The sequence below is a fragment of the Podarcis bocagei genome (genome assembly GCF_964188305.1).
Source record: "Podarcis bocagei genome assembly, chromosome: 6".
Classification (NCBI taxonomy): domain Eukaryota; kingdom Metazoa; phylum Chordata; class Lepidosauria; order Squamata; family Lacertidae; genus Podarcis; species Podarcis bocagei.
Genome location: NC_138130.1, coordinates 53457465 through 53480100, shown reverse-complemented (window position 1 = coordinate 53480100; position 22636 = coordinate 53457465). Strand labels below are relative to the sequence as shown.

Here is a 22636-nt window from a genome sequence, read left to right as displayed (position 1 = left end):
CATATAAATTTCTTAGAGGGTACCTGCACATTTCCCCCCATAACTTGGGCTAGAGGCCTGATTTTTAAAATTAAAGCTCATAGTCTGGGTCTGCTTGATTAATGTACCGCTGGAAGCCTTCATGAGCATCATGGTACCTGTGGACATTGGTCTGATGACCCCTGCATTATTATTCTTTTCACATGGAAAGAAGTGATCTCTTTTATTAGCTGTAAACTTTATCTGTGCCCTCAGTTAAAGTCCAAACTTCTTTGTCAATGTGGGAAGAACCACCTGGATTTGGCTGCTCAAATTTACCATCCACCCTCTTAATCATTATTTTCAAATCTTAAAATATTTTTGCACTACTCCCAGTCAAATCTCAACTGAAAAAAAATCATTATTGTTCTTCACATAGCAGGAATACATTGGGACACACAAAAATTACAACAGTTTAAAACATAAATTAGCTTCAACACTGTTTTAGCACATGCAAATGCATGACCATTTGCTGTATTAAATACACAATTAAGAAAAAAATGTTCTAATAAAAAACACTTCTATGTTGTTAATTGAGTGACATGAGCTTCAATCCTCTCAAGCTTACTGAGATAGGCTGCAAACATAATCTCACTTACCTAGGAGTAAGGCCCATTAAATTTAATTGGGTATACTGAGTAGACATGGTCAAAATTGCAGCTACATATAGTTTTGTGATAGGCGATTAGCAACTTCATTAACTTTCATCTTTAACACGCCATAAGACTGCTTGTTTTGTTACAAAAGACTACCCTCTGGAAACTCATTAGCTTTGAAGGGAAACACATGTGGAAAGTTTTGGTTTGCAAATATGTTGATGGATGAGGCATGTCTATTGTACTCCATGGTATATGTATTCCAATGTATTTGAAAATAATTTATTTCCACATGACACACCTGAAGAAAGATTTGGGTAAAATAAACTCATTGCAGAATGAAAAAATACTAGAAGAATGTGCATCTATGTGAGAAAAAGATAGTGGAAGTTTGTACATCCCTAGCAATCACCATAATCTGTTGCAGCAAATCTGTTGCAGCAAATTACACTGTACAGTATGAGAGAGGAAGTATGCCATTCTCCATACATGCATGGTTTTATGCACCTCTATCATGTCCCCACTTGTTCACATTTTTTCCAAACCAAGAAGACCCAAACTCCAGGCATCAAGGAATCTCTCCAACTCCACCCTCATGTACTAATTGGAACAATTTCATAATTTAGAAGAAAATCTCTACCAACTTCCCAGCTACCACTGCATCCAAATTCTACTCCAGAATCATTGCAAATATAAGTATTTTTTCAGTAGCTTATTTTTGAAGACACACAACTATGCTGTTGTACTCTCTGCTACCGAGTATTTCAATGCATAAATATAGAGATGTTGATATAATATAATGCAAGCACAGTGAATATAATTTTGCAATGCCTGCCCTTTGTAAGGTGCACTCTGCTTTACTTTTTCTCTCACTCAGTGCTGTGAGAACAGTCTGGAAGCAATCTTCTTAGCAGCTGCTCTCATCAACAAACTGTTTATTGTAAGAAAGTGGTTAGGTCAAAGGCTAAACATCATCCTAAGCTGAAAACATACAATATAAAAAATTAATACCGTTCATGCATAAGAAAACACTCTCTCACATAAAGAGAGTACCATGTTCATGTCAGAAATGCCCAAAAGTCTACTGGAAAAAACCTCCTGTATGTGAATGAGCAGTAGTTTAATATGAAAACAATTGCTGATTTCCTTTCAGTATTTCAGAAATAAATTATTTTTACCAAGTAGTCACAATAAATAGAATGTAACCAATGTTTTTAGACTTTTTAGAAAATTAAAACATTTTGCTAGTCTGTTAGTGATGTCTCTTTCAGTCATAAAAACTGCAGACTTGCCACCATACAGGATTAAGTTTGCCACAGCTATTCCAGCAAAATATAATAGCATTTCACAGTACTGAAAAAGCTATCAGTCATTGACAAAAGCCATGTATACTGAATTCTTTACTGCAGCAATTTTAATGACATCATAGCCCATAGGTTGTCTTGGAACATTTCACCATAGCAATATATTTTTAAATTTGCACTTTAAAAACGTTTCCATTATAGGATTTGGGTTGCAAAGCATCTTATGGTATTTTCTTAAAACAAACTTCAATAATGCGCCAAGCAGAAGATGCAACAGAACTGTTTTAATGTTTGGTATCAGCCACAACTTTTAAAGAACAGCAGGAATTTATATATAGCATTTATTTTCACTTAAGTCATAAATTAAATTACCTTATGTTTTCAGCTAAATTCCATTATTTCATTATATCAGGAATTAGCAGTGTAATTCCTCAGAATAATGAACAATGAAAGGTAGATTGGTCTAAATAGCACTAATAATAAAGCAATATTCTTTATAAGAAATTCTAAGATGAAGTGGATTACGGTACTTAAAACATACATATCTATGGGTGTAAGCAGAATGACAGGTGTTCAAGCAATCTGCACTTAATTATGTGTCAGTTTTGTGCATACCACATAATGCAATCTGTCACCTACTGTTCTTGTTTAGCCTTTCAGGGCTTTTTGTATGAGAGTATAGAATCATAAATCTTAAGAGTTGGAAGGGATCCCAAGGGTCATCTAGTCTAACCTCCTGCAATGCAGGAATGTCAGCTAAAGCATCCATGACAGATGGTCATACAACTTCTGTTTAAAAACTTCCAAGGAAGGAGAGAGCTGCTGCAACCTTATGAGAACCTTGATAAGCAATCTGCTGCAGAGCATCCTGAAGGCTATATGGCTGCTTGTGGTGGAGGTGGCAGGGGCAGAACAATTATTTGAATTCAATTCTAAGTACAGAGGCCAAGGACTGACTGTTTATTTAGTTTGCATAGCAGTTTGGAAGGGGATAAAGACTGAGGTTTTCTTTTTGCCCAGTCTGAGAATCTGGCCTGCTGGAGATTTCTGCATCTCTTTTGTACAAATACCGGTAAGTTTCCAGTTTAAGGTTAGTGTGAATTGAAACTGTTTTGAATTCAGCTATTTTAGTAGTTTTTAAAAAAACTATTCATGATTATTTATTCTACTTTTAATGTTTGATTTATATGCAGGGAGTCAAATAATGAGTTCATCTTGGTTCCTTTAGTTCCTAGGATGTTAATCATTTTAAGACTTATAGTTCATTATATTGATTTAGTTTTGATCAACCATGGTTCTGACAAAATAGCAGCAAACACGTGAGAGCAGATTCTTTCAATACAGTAGTTGGAATTTTAAAAAATACCTATCAAAATTTAATATGTGTTTAAATTTGTGTTGTTTTTAATTCTACACCTTATTCATTTGTTGATGGTCTTATTTTTGTTTACTTTTTATAGTGGAATTTTTCTGATTTTATTAACCTTTTGCTATTTATGGTTTATTTGCAAGATGTATATGCTAAGTTTTCATCGAGAATTGTAAGACTATGGCTAAGCAATAAAACTTGCTGCTATGCTTTTTCAACAACATAAACAAGCATAAAAACAGTATTTCAATATCCAATACATTTTCCACAAATGTAACATTTAAAGTAGCTCTGAAGTACATGCTTAAGGTTTGAATTATGTGCTAATGATCCACTTTATCCATTAACTTTCCTCTTTCCTCTTGCTGCTTTTAAAAGTTAATCTTTCTTCTGCTGGTAACCCTGAACAGATATGCTAACCACAATCAAAAACCAACCTCAGGTCACAAATGAGGCAGTTTTTAGGAAGTTATGTTTTCTTATAAAGCAGGGCTCACAGGTCAATCATGGCTCACCAGGCAGTCCAAGTTGGCCTGCAAGGCTGTTTCCTCCAAATCATACTCACCTACCCATTAGCTGACATCACCCAAACTGTCAGCTGATGGGTCAAGGGCAGGGTTTAACTCCTGCATTGGCTGCATGCATGCCCAGAAGTGAATAGCAGCACAAAGCCATCCAAAGCAGCATTCAACCTGCGCTATCAGCTGATGAGGAGGGGTTAAATCCTGTCCACAGCAAGAGATTGAAACCTACACCAGACCTACATCAACTGTGGCATCAAGGCTGGAACGGAAATGAGTGCTATTGTTCTTAAAGCACATGGCAAATGTGTCACAATAGACTTCAGTGAGTAGGAATGGACTGATGTTCCTGGGCCTAAGGCTTTCACCACCCTAAGAAGTGTTCCATAGCAACTTCAGGATGCAGTGGTGGCAACACAGTAGGCTTTTTTTGCTGCCACCACTGCCACATGCTAGGCACAATTACATGCTCTATAAACTATTTCAATCATAGTTGAATTTTGAATCCCTCTGGAATGAAAAACCTTGTATGACATGGACCTGTATACAAGCTACTAAAACATTCTGTCCCTACACTGATATTGGGGGATGTTGATGGGCAGGCAAGACAGATGCACCTGCTGGATAGGGAAGAACAGAAAGGTTTGATTTTGCTTCTCTGTTGTGCTTTTGGAAACTTGCTTATTCTTCTACTGTTTTCCTTTTAAATGAAATCTTGAGGCTTGTCTACTTGTGATTTATTACTTTATTTTAATTAGGATTACTAATTGTTCTGGTCTCCTCCTGTTTATTCAGCATCTGCCCAGCATTTGCTTACACAAAGCTTACATGGTGAGTTGACTGCATCTGGTCTTTAGTGAGTATTTGTTCTGATTTGTTTATTGGGCAGTTATAAACAGTGAGCATTCATCCTGATTTACTTGCAGTGTGTTCACACATGCTCCCATTAACCATTTGTTCAACCCACACTTTTAAGTGTCTTTCCTATTTTTAATTGTACATACCTAAATTTCCAGTATGCACTTGAATCCCTCCCACAAAATGTTAGTAATAAAAAACAATATATAAATCTTAGAAATAAGTAAGTTGGATGCCCCTGTCTTTCTGGATCCGCACTGCATTGTACCTTCAGTGACTAAAAAGGTAAAGTGCTAACCAGCCTATGACACAAAGCAATCTGAAGCATTAAGCAGAATCTTGCCCTGCTTGGATTAGGTTAATGTACTAATTGATGTATTTTATACATATCTTAGTATTTTTCATACCCATTCTGGGATAAGACACTGAAAAGTAAAGAAAGTAATCACAAGAATGCTCATAATGGTAAGACCTGGCAATTAAAATAGATATACCTACTTGTACCTCTGGTTTTCTAATTGTGCACAATTAGAAAACTGATTTAAATAATTCAATGTTTGCCTTAATCTTAGAACTGCTATTTAGGTGTTACTCATTTTAATTCCTGATGCCTTCAGCAGCAACATGTTATGTTAGTTTATCTGCACATCCACAATTTCCTTAGCTTGTGAAGAAACATATACAAAACCTTTTAATGCTCACCTTCAAAAGATTGATGGCATTTATTTCAGACTTCAGTGGTGTCTTAGCACTGGTAGCCATTGTTTTCTTAAATGTTGAGTCAAACAATTCATCATACATTCAGCAATATAGGTAAACCATCAAAAGTAAAAGTTTCTGCCTAACACTTAAAGTCCAACTTTAATTTTTGCTAATATTGTTAACCATAGTAAGATTTTGCCATCTGCTTTCTTTGCTAAAGCAAAATACAAACATTCTCGTACTTAGCTAGAAGGATCCAGAGGTTTTATTTGACTATCAGATTATATGACAATGCACTAACAATGTTAATGTGACAGTATTTCATAACATTGAGGAAGATGCCACCTTCCACACACATCCAGGTCTCTTATGTACATTAGTTAGAAACCACACTAAAGGGGTAAAAAAAACATTTGCAGGTTTGGAAATGCTCCATTTTTTGCCAGATCTTTGCAGCTGATGTCATAGTTAAGTAAACTACTGCCAAATTGAAAAGTTTCTCCAGAGTATACTTTATAAGACACAGAGTCTATATATTTAAAACCACCCACCTGCTTAACACCAATCCCCTATAACTCTGAGACTCAAAAGGATATTTTCTGTGACATTTTCTAAGGTTGAAACTGAATCCAAAACGGTCACTTTCTTTAATTACTCTAAGTGCAGATGGTTCAGGTATCATGTATTAAAATAGCAATCTGTTGCCAGACTTCAGATGTTGTTTTGAGTCTCTACATTATGGCAATATAAGAATACTGTAAGTCAGTAAGTGCGGGGTGGGGGATAGAATGATGTGGCTTAAAGTGAGATTCAGAGCACACTTACCTTTAAGTCAAACTGTACTCAGGAGGGCTTATTTTGAGGTAAATTTGTTCAAGACAAAGTTATAGCCCTTCCCACACAACCTTTGCAGTCAATAAACCTGAGAACTCTGCATTAGTGGATTCCCACAACTTTTCATGCAGACAGAGAACATGCAGAATGTTTCCAGTGCCAACTATGGAACACTCTGTGAACATATGGTCCACAATGCTGGGGACAAATCTGAATTAAGGGCTTTGCAACTTGTGAACATATTCAAGTCTCAGAATGTGGTCAAATTGTCACCCTTACATTTTACATTTCCAGTCTTTAGTTTGTAACATGAATGAAAAAGTAGGTCAAAACACAATTCAACAACAGCACTCTCTCAGCAAAACAAAAAGCCTTCTAAAAATTAGACACAAAGAATGCATTGATGCTGATTTTGTTACAGGAATACATACACAATGAAGACAATGAATGGGCTTTACTACAGAAAAGAGTTATCATAATCAGTCCTTTCCTTTTTTCCCATAAAAGAAAGCTAACACCGTTACCTCAAGTTAAAAATTTAAACATAGTGAAGCACAATTCAGGAGGCAGAACAACAGTGCATTGCCACAAAAATGTAACAATAGAAACCAACATGGGCCAGACTTTTCAGTGAAGAAAATGTAATGTCTGATAACAGGTGATTTATGCAAGACTTCTAACAAATCTTCATGTCTGAAATATTCTCAGACATGAAGATTTGTTAGAAGTCTTGCATAAATCGCTAATATTAAGCTGTTTTACAGAATCAGAATACAGATCAAGTAAATGAAGCACTTTGAGCAAAATGTTGCTATTACTACTATAGCAGCACACTATCAAGAACGTAAGAAAAGTAGCTAAATGAGAGCAAAGGCCGCCCTAACTAGTCCAGCATCTTTCCTCCGCATCTGATGCCAATGGGAAGCTCACAAGCTAGATGTGAGGGCAATAGACCTCTCCCTCTGTTGTTCCCCAGCAACTGGTATTCAGAGGCATGCTGCCTTTGATCTTGGGAGTAACTTAAAGCCATAATCATGACGTATTTAATCCTAAAACCAAGCTGGCCAAAACCACAGTTTGTGACAGGGAATTCCACAGTTTAACAATGTGAAGTACTTTTAATCTGTCCTGAATCTCCCACTATTCAGCTGTATTATGATTTTTGCTAACAAGAGCATTTCTTCAGTTAGCCATTACCAAAATTGCCATACTGTGTAAGTTTACAGAGCATCCTTGACTGACTGAATAAGAGGGACAACTAATTTTAAATAAAATAAATCAGTTAAATGACTCAGAAGCCTCAGTCTCCTTATCAATAAAGTGGATGTGTGAGAGCAAAAATTAGTTGTGACAAGGTGGAGCTCAGGAACAGACAGTAAACATGGCTTTTAAAGGGGGATGTGTAAAATATCCTAAAAGAAGGGGAGGGGAGACTAAAACTGGGCATGGGGGGAGACTTGGACTACCCATGAATAATTAGGATAGTCTGAGGATGAAAAACAACCACTGAGGGTTTTGCACAGACCCAAGGAGACGAATATGGGGAACTAGGAAGGAGACAATATTGATTCTGCAGTCTGCTCAGTCTCCTTACCCAAAGGGGTGGGTAAAAAGGAAGGATGATCAGTAAGTCAGGTTGTCATTTGACAATGGATTCATCCAAAATTATGCAAGCAAAGCAATTTGACTTTCTTGAGTCTTCTTCCCTTCACCACATTCCAAACAAACTTAGGTCTGAGGTAGGGGGAGAAGGTTGTAGTATTTCTGAACATGAAAAGTGATAGCAGGGATATCAGAATGTTGAGAGCATAGCTGTCAACGTTTCCCTTTTTTAAAGGGAAATTCCCTTATTCCGAATAGGATTCCTCGCAAGAAAGGGGAAAAGTTGACAGCTATGTTGAGAAACACCGGATTTGAAAGGCATGTAAAATTTAAAATCAGACCTAAGGCTTACAACTGTGGTAGGTCTTTGACAGAAACAGCAGTAGCAAACTATTTCTGAGACTTGGGAAAATATGACAGCATTATAAAAGATAGGTGATAGTCCATGAAGATTAGAAAAAACCAAATTTAAGAGGGAACAATTTTTTAAAAAGAATGAAGATGAAAATATTGGACACCTAAGGAAACTAGACCATGAGGCAATGGAACGGATTGACTGGAACCACAAAAAGTAGCATTCCATACTGCAACATTGTGTTTCAGGCTCCCACTTGTATATTATACAGTGGTACCTCTGGATACAAACGGGATCCGTTCCAGAGCCCCATTCACATCCTGAAGTAAACATAAGATGCGACTGCGCGTATCGCTGCTTCCGCACATGACGTCATTTTGAGCGTCTGCGCATGTGGCGAAACCCAGAAGTAACACGCTCCGTTACTTCCAGGTCACCACGGAGCACAACCCAAAAATATTCATCCCGAAGCTACTTCAACCGAGGTATGACTGTACAGATATCTCAATTCTTCAAGTGCTGGTTAGAGAATTCCTAATTATTTCCTGAAGTATGAACATTATTAAGCATCCCAATGAGGACTGAACATGCCAAAATGATGTGGCTGACATGTCCAGTTGATGTATTTTCAATAATTTACCAAAAAAAACTTTAAAACATACTTTACTCTTTTTGGTGTGCAAACTTTTTATGCATTAAACTAAACTAAAAAAATCCTGTTGCATTTAATTAACAGTAAAATAAAAATGGGATAATACAAGAAAAAGGTTGAACAATATATGAAGTACAATGAGCTTTGCAGGTCTACCCTTGACAGAAAAACATTGATATGTACGTACTTGAAAAAAGAACAAAGCTATTTGAGAATCAATTATTCATTGTAATGATTTCTACTGGCTTGCTACAGTAAGAGGTTAACAGATTGCACCTCCTTCAGCCTTTAATACTTGCAAGCTCAAGCATATATTGCTGACACAGCTATACATGTAGCATTTGTTTTCCATTCAACTAAAAATAAAATATAGCAGGTTTGTGAAATTATTGTATTAGGGCCAAATTAGATGTAACAGTAGTCATCTGCTTAAGCACATTTGTTTAACCTAACTGCTTCTATTTTGAAGAAAAAGCAGCCACTGAGCCTTGATCTGGAATGTGTGATAGTTCAGTTAATGGAACATTAATCTCAGGACTGTGGTTTCAAGACCCATGTTGGGCAAAATATTTCTGCATTGCAGGGGGTTGGACTAGATGACCCTTGTGGTCCCTTCCAACTCTACAATTCTATGATCCAGACTGCAACCTCACACCACTTTTCTCCTGAAATTGACCTAACTGCTATTTCCCCCTCAATGTGTGTTTGTAGTAAACAACATCTTCAGGGGCAAAGAGGTAGCAAAAGACAGGAGGGAGCAATTTTTAATGGAAGACATCCAAAATAGAAGCAACCAGTGTGTGTTTATGAACTGAAACGAAAAAAATTACACAAACAGCTTTGGAGACAGTTTACTTCTTCAAGCAAAAATCTAACATATATTGGGGGTAGTAAAATCCCTAAACCATCACTGAAGTCTGCTTGAAAAACCCATGGAACATTTTTACTTCAACATATTGCACTGACTTGGACACAAAAAAGGGGGGCACACTAAACAAAAATCAGTTGATTTCTTGGGATATTTTCTCCCCAGGCACTTTTGTGTGCAGAAAGAGGATGGTAAATAGTAACCTAGCCATTCAGGGGGAAATCTACAAGACAAAGATGAATTTCTACTACCTGACAATGGACCTTGATATGTGGAGATTACCATCCCCTTCAACCACTAGGTGCTACTGTATAATTTGGTTGTAATTGCCATTTATATAGAACCATTTGCTAGTGTTTATCCTTACTTCTGTCTACCCAACAACCTGTGTGTTCTATAAGAATCTAGACAGATCTGTTACGAGTCAAACTTTAATTTCTCAGAAATCTGGAGCAGCCATTGTTTCTGTATCCCAGAATCCTAACTGTGTAAGATGATCTATGTAGCACTGAGTGGAAATTATTCGGCCTATTAATTTCCATATTAGAACTGACTCTACAAACTGACTCCACGGTTACAACATCAAATTAATTTTTCATTCTTTATTTTTCCTTGTTCCCCTTACCCCGTTTTGTCTAGAATCTTGCTTGATGAAGAATTATGGACAAGTTGAAAGCTTGCTATGCCTTCATGACACTTGGGTTGGTCCCTATATATTGCCCAACTGTGGACTGTAAATAATAATAATAGCTGAAATTTGGAAACATTGTTTTATTACTGTGCAGGTTATAATCTCCTAGAACACCTATGCTATAGGTCTATTCCTGTGTAAATTATGCAATGAAAAGTGAACCCAGGATCAAGAATTTTTAAAATGTAAATATTATTTTCAGTGCAATTTGCTGCAAACCTATCTTCTGAATTCCCTGAGCTGCTTAAGATTGGTTTTAAGTCCAATCTTTAGGTTTAAGTCCTAAAAACCAGTGTCTGACTAAGGCAAACATAATCACTTTTATTAAATTCACTATTTCAACAGGACAAACCTAAGCTCTAAAGCAGCTCAGAAGTGCCATCTTGTGGCAAGACAAGAAATGTTGTCTTATTAGACTTAGGCCAAAGGCTGATCTAACCCAGTAACAACCAGATGTCAATGGGGAGCACACCAGTGGAATATGAGTGCAAGAGCACTCTTCATACTTGTGATTTCCAGCAACTGGCATTCAGAGGCATAATGTTTCTTCCCCCAAAACCAATAATAAATGTTAAAAGTGCTAGAAAACTGTATAAGCAGACACTGAAATGAGCTAGTTTAGATTTGTACACAGTATGTTCTGAATAATTTATTCAGTCATTTAAATATTTTACACTGCCTTTAAAGATTAAAAACCTTCTCAAATTCAACTGAAACTCTATTTACATTGAAAATAAATACCTATATTAAACAAGCATTAATTTCCAAAATGTGATTGAATTACAAGTCAGAAAGACAGTATGGCTGGATATAAATAATTTTAAAAAGCTTTCCAAGAGATAGATGCAAAGGAACAAGTTTTGCCAGAATCCAAATTAATTTCATTAAGTTGGCCCAAGGAACACCCCCTCTACTCTTGCACCAAGCTAACTGCAAAGGCATACTGTCAGTCTGATAGTACCATTCCCTCATTTTAGATTGTGATACTGTACTTAGGATTTGATCACAGGAAGGATCATCAGGAAACATACAATAACCTAAGGAAATAAGTTATATATAGGTTACTGTATGGACATATATAAGCACATATTCAACATATTAAAGCATTGTTTTAATGCTATTATCAGTATATATTTAATATATTTGATGTTATTGTCCCCTGTATTCATGATTTACTGAAACCAAGTGAATGATGGACTAAAATTTCATAATCACATCTAAATTACTGTCATGTTATTCAGACATTTCAAAATGTGTAGATGTAATGATTCAATCTTAGCTTAGCAATCAGAAAAGCATTTCAGATTATATAAAATCATATTCCATAAAAATGCAAGAAACTCAGTCAACGGAAAAATAAAACTTGTAAACTGCGGATATAAGCTTCCACAACAGACAGAAGTAAAAGGCATCAAGGACCACACTCCAAAAAAGGTATAGCTGTGTTAGTCTATTGTAACAAAAACAGCAGTCATGTAGCACTTTAAAGGCTAACAAATTTATTATGGGATGAAGCGTTCACAACATAGAATTCACTTCAGATATAAGTTGAATTTGATGAAGTGGACTCTTGAGTTGATCTTGAATATGGTGAACTCCAACCTGTTTCTCATGCAGATTGTGTTTCTTCCCCTAAACCTTAAGATCTGCTGTGGAAGCGCTCCAGTTCACTAAAACTTCAGTCATAATATACTTGCAAGCCTTCTCTCTCTTTTATTTTTTATGTATTTTTGTTCATTAACTTCTGCCTGTTAAAAGGAACACTGGTTTCTATAGCTCGCAAAATTATTCCAAAGACTTAAGTTCTTTACTATGCCCAATTACTAACGCAGTCAAAGACATACTGTTGTCCAATAATAAAATATTGTATGAAAGAAACCACAGTAAAGTGAGCAACTGGGCATTTTGAATGCTGCCTTTAAATTGAATACAATTAAATAAGGCTCACCTTATCAGATGAGAGCAAGTAAATAGGAGTTAATTGGGGAAATTCACTTAAATCACAGCTCAAATGAAGTAGTGTCAGGATTTCGGTAAGAACATCATATCTTTTGGCATTGCTCATTTTGAGCAAATTGAAGTCATCCTTTGTTTGAGTAGACAAACCCTTGACATTCACTTCCAAATGTGCCTGTGAATACAAAGCAGAAATATTACCCTTCAAATGTATTAAAAGTCACTTTTAAAAACCCAGGATTACTACATTAACTGCATAATCAACTACACTGATGCACCCTGATAATCTTCAATCACCAGCTACTTGGGTTGTTTTTTATAGCAACTACACATTAACACAATACAGAAAGCAGAAATGGTACTACAGTGAAAATGAATATTTACATGCTAAGATCACTGTTGATCTTGTTTAAAAATAGCCCAAAAATATTTTTTCCAACAGCCTAGAATTTAAATTAATTTAAATGCTAGATCACTTAATCTGAATGTTAGAACTGGGTGATACTGCCTTTTATGAAGAGGCTATAATATGGAATTTTATTACTAGAGAAGGAACAGTGGAAATGCTATAGTGCAGACTTACGGACATGTTCTTGGAAAATCTATCTGCCTACAAATCCGTCATTTTCTAGAAAGCAGGATTCTTTAAGAAAACATTGAGAAAAACATTTGCAAACAAAACCTATGTCTACCATACCTGACAAAGAATGGCTTCTCCACCACCATTTCCATAGGGCAGATAGACAATCATCATATCTTTATCTGGACTCTCCAAGTAACCTAGTAGCTTCATGGAGCTTAGTTCTTCTGTAGTTTCTCTCTCGAAAACTTTCCCACTAGCTAGAATATTTAGTCTAACCTCTTTGCTCTTTGCTGTTGAAAACACGAAGTCCTGTATTTTGCCCATCAGTTCATCTTTACTTTTTAGCTGTACTCCACCAAAAGTGAAAGAAGAAGCAAGTCCCAAAATCTTCCCACCTTTTGACATAAAAGCAAGAAATTGTTTGGACACATCATCTGAAATGGGGTGTGATGCAGCAACAATCAACAGCAATGCATTGTCAAGCCATGGAACGCTCATAACTTGATTCTCTAACAACTGGTAGACTGTATAAGCATTAACATCTACACATTCTATGATGAGTGATTTTATTTCCTCAAACTTCACTTTTCCAGGGTCAGAACCAACGTAAATTAAAATATTGGGAGGCTTCCCAGTAAGGTTTACCCTTTTCAGGTTTCCTGCCAGATTATCACTAACATCTTCGGAATTGCCACTATAATCATCAGGAAGATCTGGAATGTTTTCTGCAGAGGCAAACTTAACTGACTCAATTGTGCTATTCTCCAGTTCCAAGCACTCATGACAGCTGGAAAGATGAAGGTGGTGATGTTCACCAGTTCCTGTTTCCTTTTCAGATATTTGCTCAAGTTGTTCAGGATGTTCATTTACTTTCTGCAATTTACATGCTGATCTCTGCATTTCTTGATCGCCACCTGCTGCACAATCAAGAGCTTCCTCTTCTGGTTTAGCATCAGTCTTAAAAGCAGACCCTTGAGTCAGTTCACCAAGTGGCATCTTATTAGTATTTCCCTCTTTTGGGGTATTTGGAGCCGGTTGTTCTAACTCTTCCAGCGCTGACTTCTGTAAGTGAACAGCTGACATATTTAAAGTAAGTTATTAAACAGAATGCATAATAATGGCAATGTTGAATAATGCTGCCTTTAATATAAGCTTAAACTGGTGTTCTTATCTTAAATAATTGTGATGACATGTCTCCATTTTACTATCAGCATGTTTGCAATGCAATATAACATTATGTTATCATGATGATGCAATGGAGCAGCTGTTGGTAAAAAATTATGTGCTTGCAAAGCACATCTTCAGATTAAGCTGTTGGTGACTGAAGTCATCATTTGCCCTAACAAAAAATGTCTGTCTTACTTAAACCCTATGCCAATAAGCTATTGTACGCATACACAAAAGAAAAACTCCTAGCAGTTAGACTGAGGACAAGTACGGCTAAGCAATTAAGTGAACCAAAACATGTGGCAAAGGTCAAGATTGGCATGTGTTAATTCTGGAGTCTCATATTTGGATATCCAACTAAGAACACTTCAGTGACCTGACCTTCAGAAGGAATAAGCAACCAGGTCAGTTCAGCACACAACTGTGTATGGACAGTGGTTATGCTCTCATATGCATCTGTGTAGGTTCTGAATTAAGAAATTTGCTTACAAAGTACAAGAAAAAAAGTGGTGCTGACTGGATGCAGATGCACAAATTATGGATACAGTTCTCATCAGTATAGCAGTCTGGATGACAATGTCATCCCTTCCCATCTCAAAATACCAATGCACTTTCCCATTTGCTATCTGTGTCCATTGTGTTCACTTACTATTAATGTAGAAGACTTTGCACAACTACTGGTGCATTGAAATCACTAGTTTCAATGCATCTCCAACTAAGCATGCTTGAAAAACAACATTTTTAAAGGAAAAGTTTGCATTCCAAAGCAGTTACTAGATTTTGCATTATTAAATAATGTACAATTATAGACATCACTAGGAGGACCTGAACTTTTAAATTCTCCAGTATCTGGAGGATACTTTGCGATGGTTAAGTATTTATAACTTTTTTACACTCCAGAGGCACTCCAGGATAAGAATTAGATTTATGCTTGTCAGTCATTAGCTTACCCAATCAACAAAATAACTGAATTGAGAGATTAAAAATTAAATGTTTACAAGAATGGTGTGAACACCAAATAACTATTTCATAGGAGAGGTGCTCAAGTAAAGTTCCACGTTTTAACACACAATTCATAATGCTAATGCTAATAATAATAAATGAACTCAATGATGGACCAACATTTTGGGCAACAAGTCAAGTTCAAAATATAAAACTGCACCATTAGAACAAGAACACCATTAGAACTTGTGGCTCTCCAGATACTGTCAAACTACAACTTCCATCATCCCTGACCACTGGCTATACCAATGCAGAGTTACAGGCTCTCCCCTTATAGTGAGCACTACTGTACATACATAACTCCCCTGTTCCCTAGAGTAAATTACTTCTAGTTACTGAGAGTGGGAGTTGATGTCATCAAAGTTGAGGAAAGCATTTTATGGTGTGGTGTATGATTGTCTATGACATCTAGCCCTCTACTTCCCTCCAGATGTATCAATGAGTCCTATTATCTCTGCCATTTATGACACGCATCTACACAGTGGCCAGTCATTATTGATTGATTATTGTTTCAATATGTAATGTATTGGATGTATAAAAAGTCCCAACCCCAAGCACTGAATTCAGTGAAAAGTGTAGAAATGGGTTGTTTGTCATAAGTATGTTGTGTTGAAGTTGACAGCACATAATCTTGACCTAGCAATATTAAGACTGGGCCTTAAATTCACAAAATATGCACCTAGTAAATGATATAAATAATGGAACTACAATTAACAGACAGAAGGATGGACCCTACCCGTTTTCTTGCACAGAATATCAATTAAGTTATGTTGGTCCAAGTCGCTTTGAGGGCCACTGCAATGGAACACATTAATTATAAAGATACTTACACACAATTTTTTGAGGCTTCATTCCATTATCCATTTGGAGTCTATTTTCCATGAATGCTATCCCAAGGCTACTGAAGTTATCTATGCTTGTTTCAGCAAATAATATGTAAGGTTCGCCAGGTCTGAAGGCCAAAGGTGAACAATAGTCTGACCACTTCACAATCTGAAGAAAAAAATCACGACATATTTCCCAGATTATTTTTTTTTTAATTATGTAGCATTCATATCCATAGCTGTGCATTTTGCCTAGGAATACAGGAATTTAGGAGCATGCACTGGTTTCTGACAAATTCTGAATCCTGTGGCAAAGCAGGATACTTTGGAAGGATTTCAGCTTAGCAAAGGTTCAAGTTCTCTATGAGGCAATCAGAGCCAAAGAGAGAGGACTGAGTTTTCTTTTCTTTTTCTTTCTCTATTTGTGTTTTTATCTAGATTAGGTTCATTTATCTTACTGAATTATAAAAAAGCTTTAATAAAATCTTATGAAAAAATAAAATAAAACCAAAACCATTACAGAACATACTGACCTTTTCTGTTGAGCAATTTACAGCCTGAGAACTGCCTGCTTGAATGGAAATACTTTCAGTTAGAAATGTGATACGTTCTGTTTCCAGTATTTTATCCAAATAATGAAAAGGCGATACAATAAGCAACGTCCATTTGTTTAAATCATCAACAGACTGGAAAAGAGAGGGAAAAAGAGATGCTTAACAACATTTTGGGAAGCTTACCTCTTCCTCCCCAAATTGAGCTCTGATATGTAATTTCAGGAAAACACAACAGTTTAACTTCACTACACTTTGCTCTATCTGGATCCAACTGAAACAAAAGAGCCCTGCTTGGTCAGACCAAAGGCCCATCTAGTCCAGCAACGTGTTCTCACTGTGGCCAACCAGCGGCTAAAGAGAATCCTCTCCTATACTTGGTGTGTCATACCATATACATTTTTTGAATCCCACACCTTTGATGGCATCTTACAACACCTTAAGGTCCAACATGTATAGGAAGGTAATCTACTTCTTTGTTACTTAAAGTGTTAGTCTCTATCATGAAAACCCTATATGCATGCCACTGGCAACTTAGAGTGGAAATTAGTCATATCTTAACACTAGCAATTCCAATAAGGAGTGTTGGGACTGCACTCTCTTGTACTTTATGACTGTCTAAAGATCAGAGTGTGACATAATAGCCACCAAGGGGCCGCTTTACATGTTACGAAACTAAAATAATGTTTCAAAGAATTAACAAGATTACAAAAAATACGTCAAACAAAATAGTCCACAAATTAAGTTGCAGTGGTAGTTCACGTATACTGTATGCAGCTTTTTGCCTTTTTAAATATACTTAAGATAGCAACCTAAATGTTTTACTTAACTCTTCAATCTTACACCCGCTTTTACATACACTAAATTTCTGCTTGTTTGATTTTAACTCTGATTGATCATATGCAATAAATGAATTGTTGTATCCAAACATCAGGCTAACAGATTTCATCTTATTATATGTTTATTTTTAAAAGATTTCACATTTTTGAAGGACATGAGTGCTGACCGCAAGGGATGTTTTGCTTAATTTCACAATGAACAGTTAAATGTGCAATCCTATCAGCCACTGTTCCAACATGAGGCACAATGACTTCTGCTCCAGAAGAAAAACCACTGTTGCTATTATATCATGCCAACATAACAATGTAGAGCAAACTTTGTTGATGAAGCATAATACCATCACATGGGATTGTCCTTGAAAACAGTCCAAAAGCTGCAGCTTGTGCAGAATGAGGCTGCCACGTTACTAACTTGGACAGGAATATGTGATCTCATGTAACACTGAAGTTTTGCACTGGCAACTTGTGCACTGTGACATTGATTCAATGAGTCAGTGCTAAATGACTTAAGGAAACAAACATCTACAGAAGCTCATCTTCCAATACCAGCCACTCAATCCTTAATATGGGTGGAGCTCTACCTGCAGCTTTCAGATGTCAGTTGAATACAATGTTATTTACCCAAACTTTTGCAATCTGGTAACAGAAGGTTTAAGCTTCAGAATATATGTATCTGTGTTTTAATGATTTGTAATGCATATTTTTATTTGTACACGTTTTTAGCTATATTCAGGTCTTCCACTAGCACAACAGGGCTTCCCTCACCAACTAGCTTGTGGGGTCAGGAGAACACTTGGAGTGACAGGCAAGGGGAGAAGAGGGGAAATAATTATGTCAGGCAAACAGAAATGCTTACACCAAAATATTTGAAACACTGCAATGCTGAATTGCACCCTCAGTGTTGTAGTTAACATTGTCCTAGGGTTTCCATCTTTTAACCTACCAAAATATTTAGGGTCATGTCACACATTACACTTTTTAAATTATATACGCAAAGCAGCCTGTATTAATACATAATTAACGCACACAAGCACATACAAGCATGATTTTGCCACTGCATACATTTCACTGGTACATGCACCAAACAATTGGGAGTAATCACATCTCCATTAAATGTGGCTGCGGGGTGTGTGTGTATATATAAAGAAATAACACTACTTAACATACGAAGCATCCCTGTACTTTTTACAGGTTAGAAATTTAAAAAGCATGCTTTTCCTTTCTCAGATGTGCTTTTGATTATTCTTACTATTCAGACATCGGGTGAAAATAGGCTTTCCAGAGCTTTCACCTATTATCACCTGTAATCTTCAATTCACTTACTGCTGCTATATCTAATCTTAGTTACCGGTACCTGCTTTTTCTCTTTAGAAACAACTGCTTTATAAGGAGTCGCTTTTAAACTGCAACATTCTTGTTTGCAAGTTTGGGGGCCTTTCAAGTGAAAGGCAGGCTATAAACATATAAACATAACATATAAACAAAACTACTGTGTCACCATATTGTTGCACCCTCCCCAATCTAAGGACAGCTGCACCTATTAATTTCTGGCTATCCTCCAGCGGTTGAAGGGCCAGAAACCCCAGAGTATTAAAATGTACTTTAAAAAAAAAAAGCGGTTTCTATTTCATCTGTAAGCCACCTTGAGCCACTGGCTTGGAAAAAAAGGTGGGACATAAACATGGTAATAATAACTCCCTCCCCCGTCCAAATAACCTACACTTGTGTTGAGATATATAATCTCCCTACCCCTATCCTATACATCAGGGGTGGGGAGCCTGTGGTCCTCCATACCTGACTGGACCCCAATTCCCACCATCCCCGACTACTGGCCAAACTGGTCGGGGCTGAGGTGTCCTACAACTGGAGGACCACCCGCTGCCCATCCATTTTATGTACACCTGGCGAAACGGGCGCGCCACGGGCCGCGCCTCCTCCTCCTCCCTTCCCGCCTCACACCTGGGTCTCGTCAGTGAAGAACACCTTGTCCCCCACCCTCAGGCAGACTCTCTCCTCCTCCGGGGGGCGCCGGGGCCCCGGCTTGCGAAGCGGATGGTGGGCAGCTTGCCGGTGCTGCGGAGTTTGGCGAGGGCAGCCGGGGCTGGAGGAAGAGGAGGAGGTAGAGAAGGTGAAGGAGCAGCGGGTCCTGTACAGCCTGCGCACCGTGCGGCGGATGAGCCCCGCCGAAGAGGCCCCCCAGCGCGCCCAGAAGTACAAGTAGCAGAGCGTGATCAGCATGGCGCGCGGGCGACGCGCCTGAGGGGCTCCAACCGCCAACCGACGCGCCCGCCCCCATCCGTACCTCAGCGGCTGCGGAGAGGGTGCGGGGAGTGGCGGGGGAAGCAGCCAACGCCGCCGCCGCCGTGATTGGCTGTCCCGCCCTCCTCACGCGAAGATAACAGGACTGCTGATTGGTCCGGAGGTCTCCACCCCTCCCTTCTCTTGCTGTTGGTTCCAGGCACGAACAGGCGTAAAAGACCCGGAAGCGCCATGTAGCCGCGCTGTAGCTTCTCTATCCTCTTGCTACTTCTTTGCGCTATGTCTGTAGCAGAATTCAGAAAAGCCTAGACTGTCTTTGGATGGGGAGGGACGGATGCTTTTTTATTTATTTATTTGTTTGTTTGTTTGTTTATTTTTTAAAACGTTATTTTCTATAAAAGTTTGCATTTTCGTCCTTCATTTCCTGGTTCCGCATCCACATTTGATGTTACTCCCTGCTCTGTTATCAGGTATCTAGAATCATGTATTGCGCTTCCTCTGTTTTTTCTCGTACACGTGCGCGCTGCCCACGATTCTGTCTCCGATCGGTCCTGTGAAAAATTTGGCTTCTGAGCGCGCCAATCCGCATCGGATCGGGCCGTAGGGGAGGCAGTCAATCCGTGGTTGCACAAACAAAACCTTTTTGAAGGAGGATGGAAATGTCCCATAAAGAGATGTATAAAATCTCGACCCAGTTCCTTGGAATGAGACACTAGCCTTTTCCTTGTGACAATTTCTAGGCGTACATCGCTTGGAAGAAGTAAATTCCACTGATAAAAAAGAGGCTTGACTCGCAAGCAATTCTATAATCGTTGCAGGTTATGCAGACCCCCTTATTGTGTAGAATTTATTGGAACAGATAACAATGGAGGGTTGTTCTGGAGCAACATTTTAAAAATTAAAACATTGCAGCATAAAGTTATTGCTATTCCCAGCTGAAAACCATTTTTGTTTTTCAATATTTTTAAAATGAACATTCAATATTGGGGGTGAGGGGTGGGGGACCGACCGCGGGAGGATTTCTGCCGGCTTGTGAGAATTCCAGAGCTTACCTTTGGTGAAGTGTTCGCTTCCCTCCTGCCTCCTCAATGCTGCCCGTCTATCTAAGATTAGGACAAATTATAAATCCTCTGTTGGCTTTTCCTGCTCCTCATTGGACAGGAAAGCTGCCAAAAAAGGATTTCTGGGGTGGTTTTTTGGGAGGGTTTTTGGTGCTGGGGAAAAACAGCATCCGTTCATGCTCATAATTCGAAACCTAACTATTCTGCTTCCAATAAGCTGAACCACTTTCTGTAAATCTATTTAAAGCAAGGGAAACTGAAAGCACAGAAGCTTTTTGCGCATGTCTATTTATCACACTGTCTTTTTATCTGCACAAAGTTCTTAGGTGGCAATCCAACTAAGCTTTAAGCAAGCAAGATAGATTACCTATCTACAAGCACAGATAGCATTGCATTGCTGGAAGCAGTGCCTACAACTATACACACACAAACACTTGCTTGCAATTAATAGGTTGACTTATCCTTGGGAAATGTCCAATATTTGAAAGCCCAAATGAATTCAGTTTAACTTATTTCCAAGTAAACGCGGAAAGAATCATAGTTTTGGAAGGGATCCCAAATGTAATCTAGCCCAATCCACTGCAATGCAGGAATCACAACTAAAGCATCCATGACAGATGGCCATCCAACCAGTGGCGGAGCTTCATGCTCGGGCGGGGGGGGGCAGGCGGGGAGGGGTTGGCATGCCACCCACAGGGGCTTGGTGCACGTCCTGGGGGCCTGACACATCGCCTGCGGGGGCGTAGCACCGAGTGGGGGGGCAGCCGTGATGGTACCCCACCAGGATCGCGCTGCCAGAATCTTTTTTGTAACTTGAATCTGTTATAGGAATTTTAAGGTCTTATATATATATATATATATATATATATATATATATATATATATACACCGTATTTTTCGCTCTATAACACGCACCCGACCATAACACGCATGTAGTTTTTAGAGGAGGAAAATCCGTAGGCGTGCCACCCGTAGGCATTCCCTCCATAACACGCACAGACATTTCCCCTTACTTTCTAGGAGGAAAAAAGTGAGTGTTATGGTGCAAAAAATACGGTATATAATAAATGTTCATAAATGTACAAGGCACACACATATATAAGTATATATAAACCATGTGTCTGAAATAGTAAAGGTAAAGGTAAAGGGACCCCTGACCATTAGGTCCAGTTGCGGATGACTCTAGGGTTGCGGCGCTCATCTCGCTTTATTGGCCGAGGGAGCCGGCGTTTGTCCGCAGACAGCTTCCGGGTCATGTGGCCAGCATGACTAAGCCACTTCTGGCGAACCAGAGCAGCTCACGGAAACACCGTTTACCTTCCCGTCGGAGTGGTACCTATTTATCTACTTGCACTTTACGTGCTTTCGAACTGCTGGGTTGGCAGGAGCAGGGACTGAGCAATGGGAGCTCACCCCATTGCGGGATTCGAACCGCCAACCTTCTGATTGGCAAGTCCTAGGCTCTGTGGTTTAACCCACGGTGCCACCCGCGTCCCTGTCTGAAATAGTACAGGAGAACAATTTTGAATTGTACTCTCCCAAATTGTCCTCAAATATTTCTCTGCAAGGAGGAAGGGGGAAAGCTTTCCAATTGTCTTTGGACTGTAGAGGCTTACACCTCCCTGTAAATACAGTCTAGCAAGTTATGTTAAGCTGAGCACACTATCAATATGCATAAGAGCAGGGGTCAGCAACCTTTTTCAGGCGTCCCTCAGACCATATGGTGAGCCGGACTTTTTTTTTTTTTTTTTAAGGAACGAATTTCTATGCCCCACAAATAACCCAGAGATGCAGTTTAAATAAAAGGACACGTTCTACTCATGTAAAAACACACTGATTCCTGGACTGTCTGCAAGAGATTCCCTGTGTAAGAGATTCAGGAACTAAGTATTTACCATCTCAAAGGAATGGTCAGGCTACCCAGAAAAGGCAATCAAATAAGGCATTATCAGGTATCCTGGCAGACAGGATAGAAGCAACACTTTCAAATATCTGCTGGGGACCACCTCTTTCTGTGATGTATG

General features: G+C 38.4%; 1 protein-coding gene across 2 annotated transcripts in view; it reads right to left on the bottom strand.

Moving 5' to 3' along the window:
* Positions 1-19616, bottom strand: part of HLCS (holocarboxylase synthetase) — an 86708-nt gene extending 67092 nt beyond the window's left edge. Inside the window, exons 1-5 of one of the 2 annotated variants that reach the window (XM_081198747.1) lie at positions 19595-19616; positions 16436-16588; positions 15909-16071; positions 13024-13985; positions 12319-12501 (exon numbers count right to left, since the gene is read on the bottom strand). In XM_081198747.1, coding sequence (XP_081054873.1) covers positions 12319-12501; positions 13024-13985; positions 15909-15960 — 1197 coding nt within the window. In that variant the 5' untranslated portion in view covers positions 15961-16071; positions 16436-16588; positions 19595-19616. The other variant, XM_081198746.1, reaches the window with a different exon arrangement.
* Positions 19617-22636: the final 3020 nt, after the last annotated feature.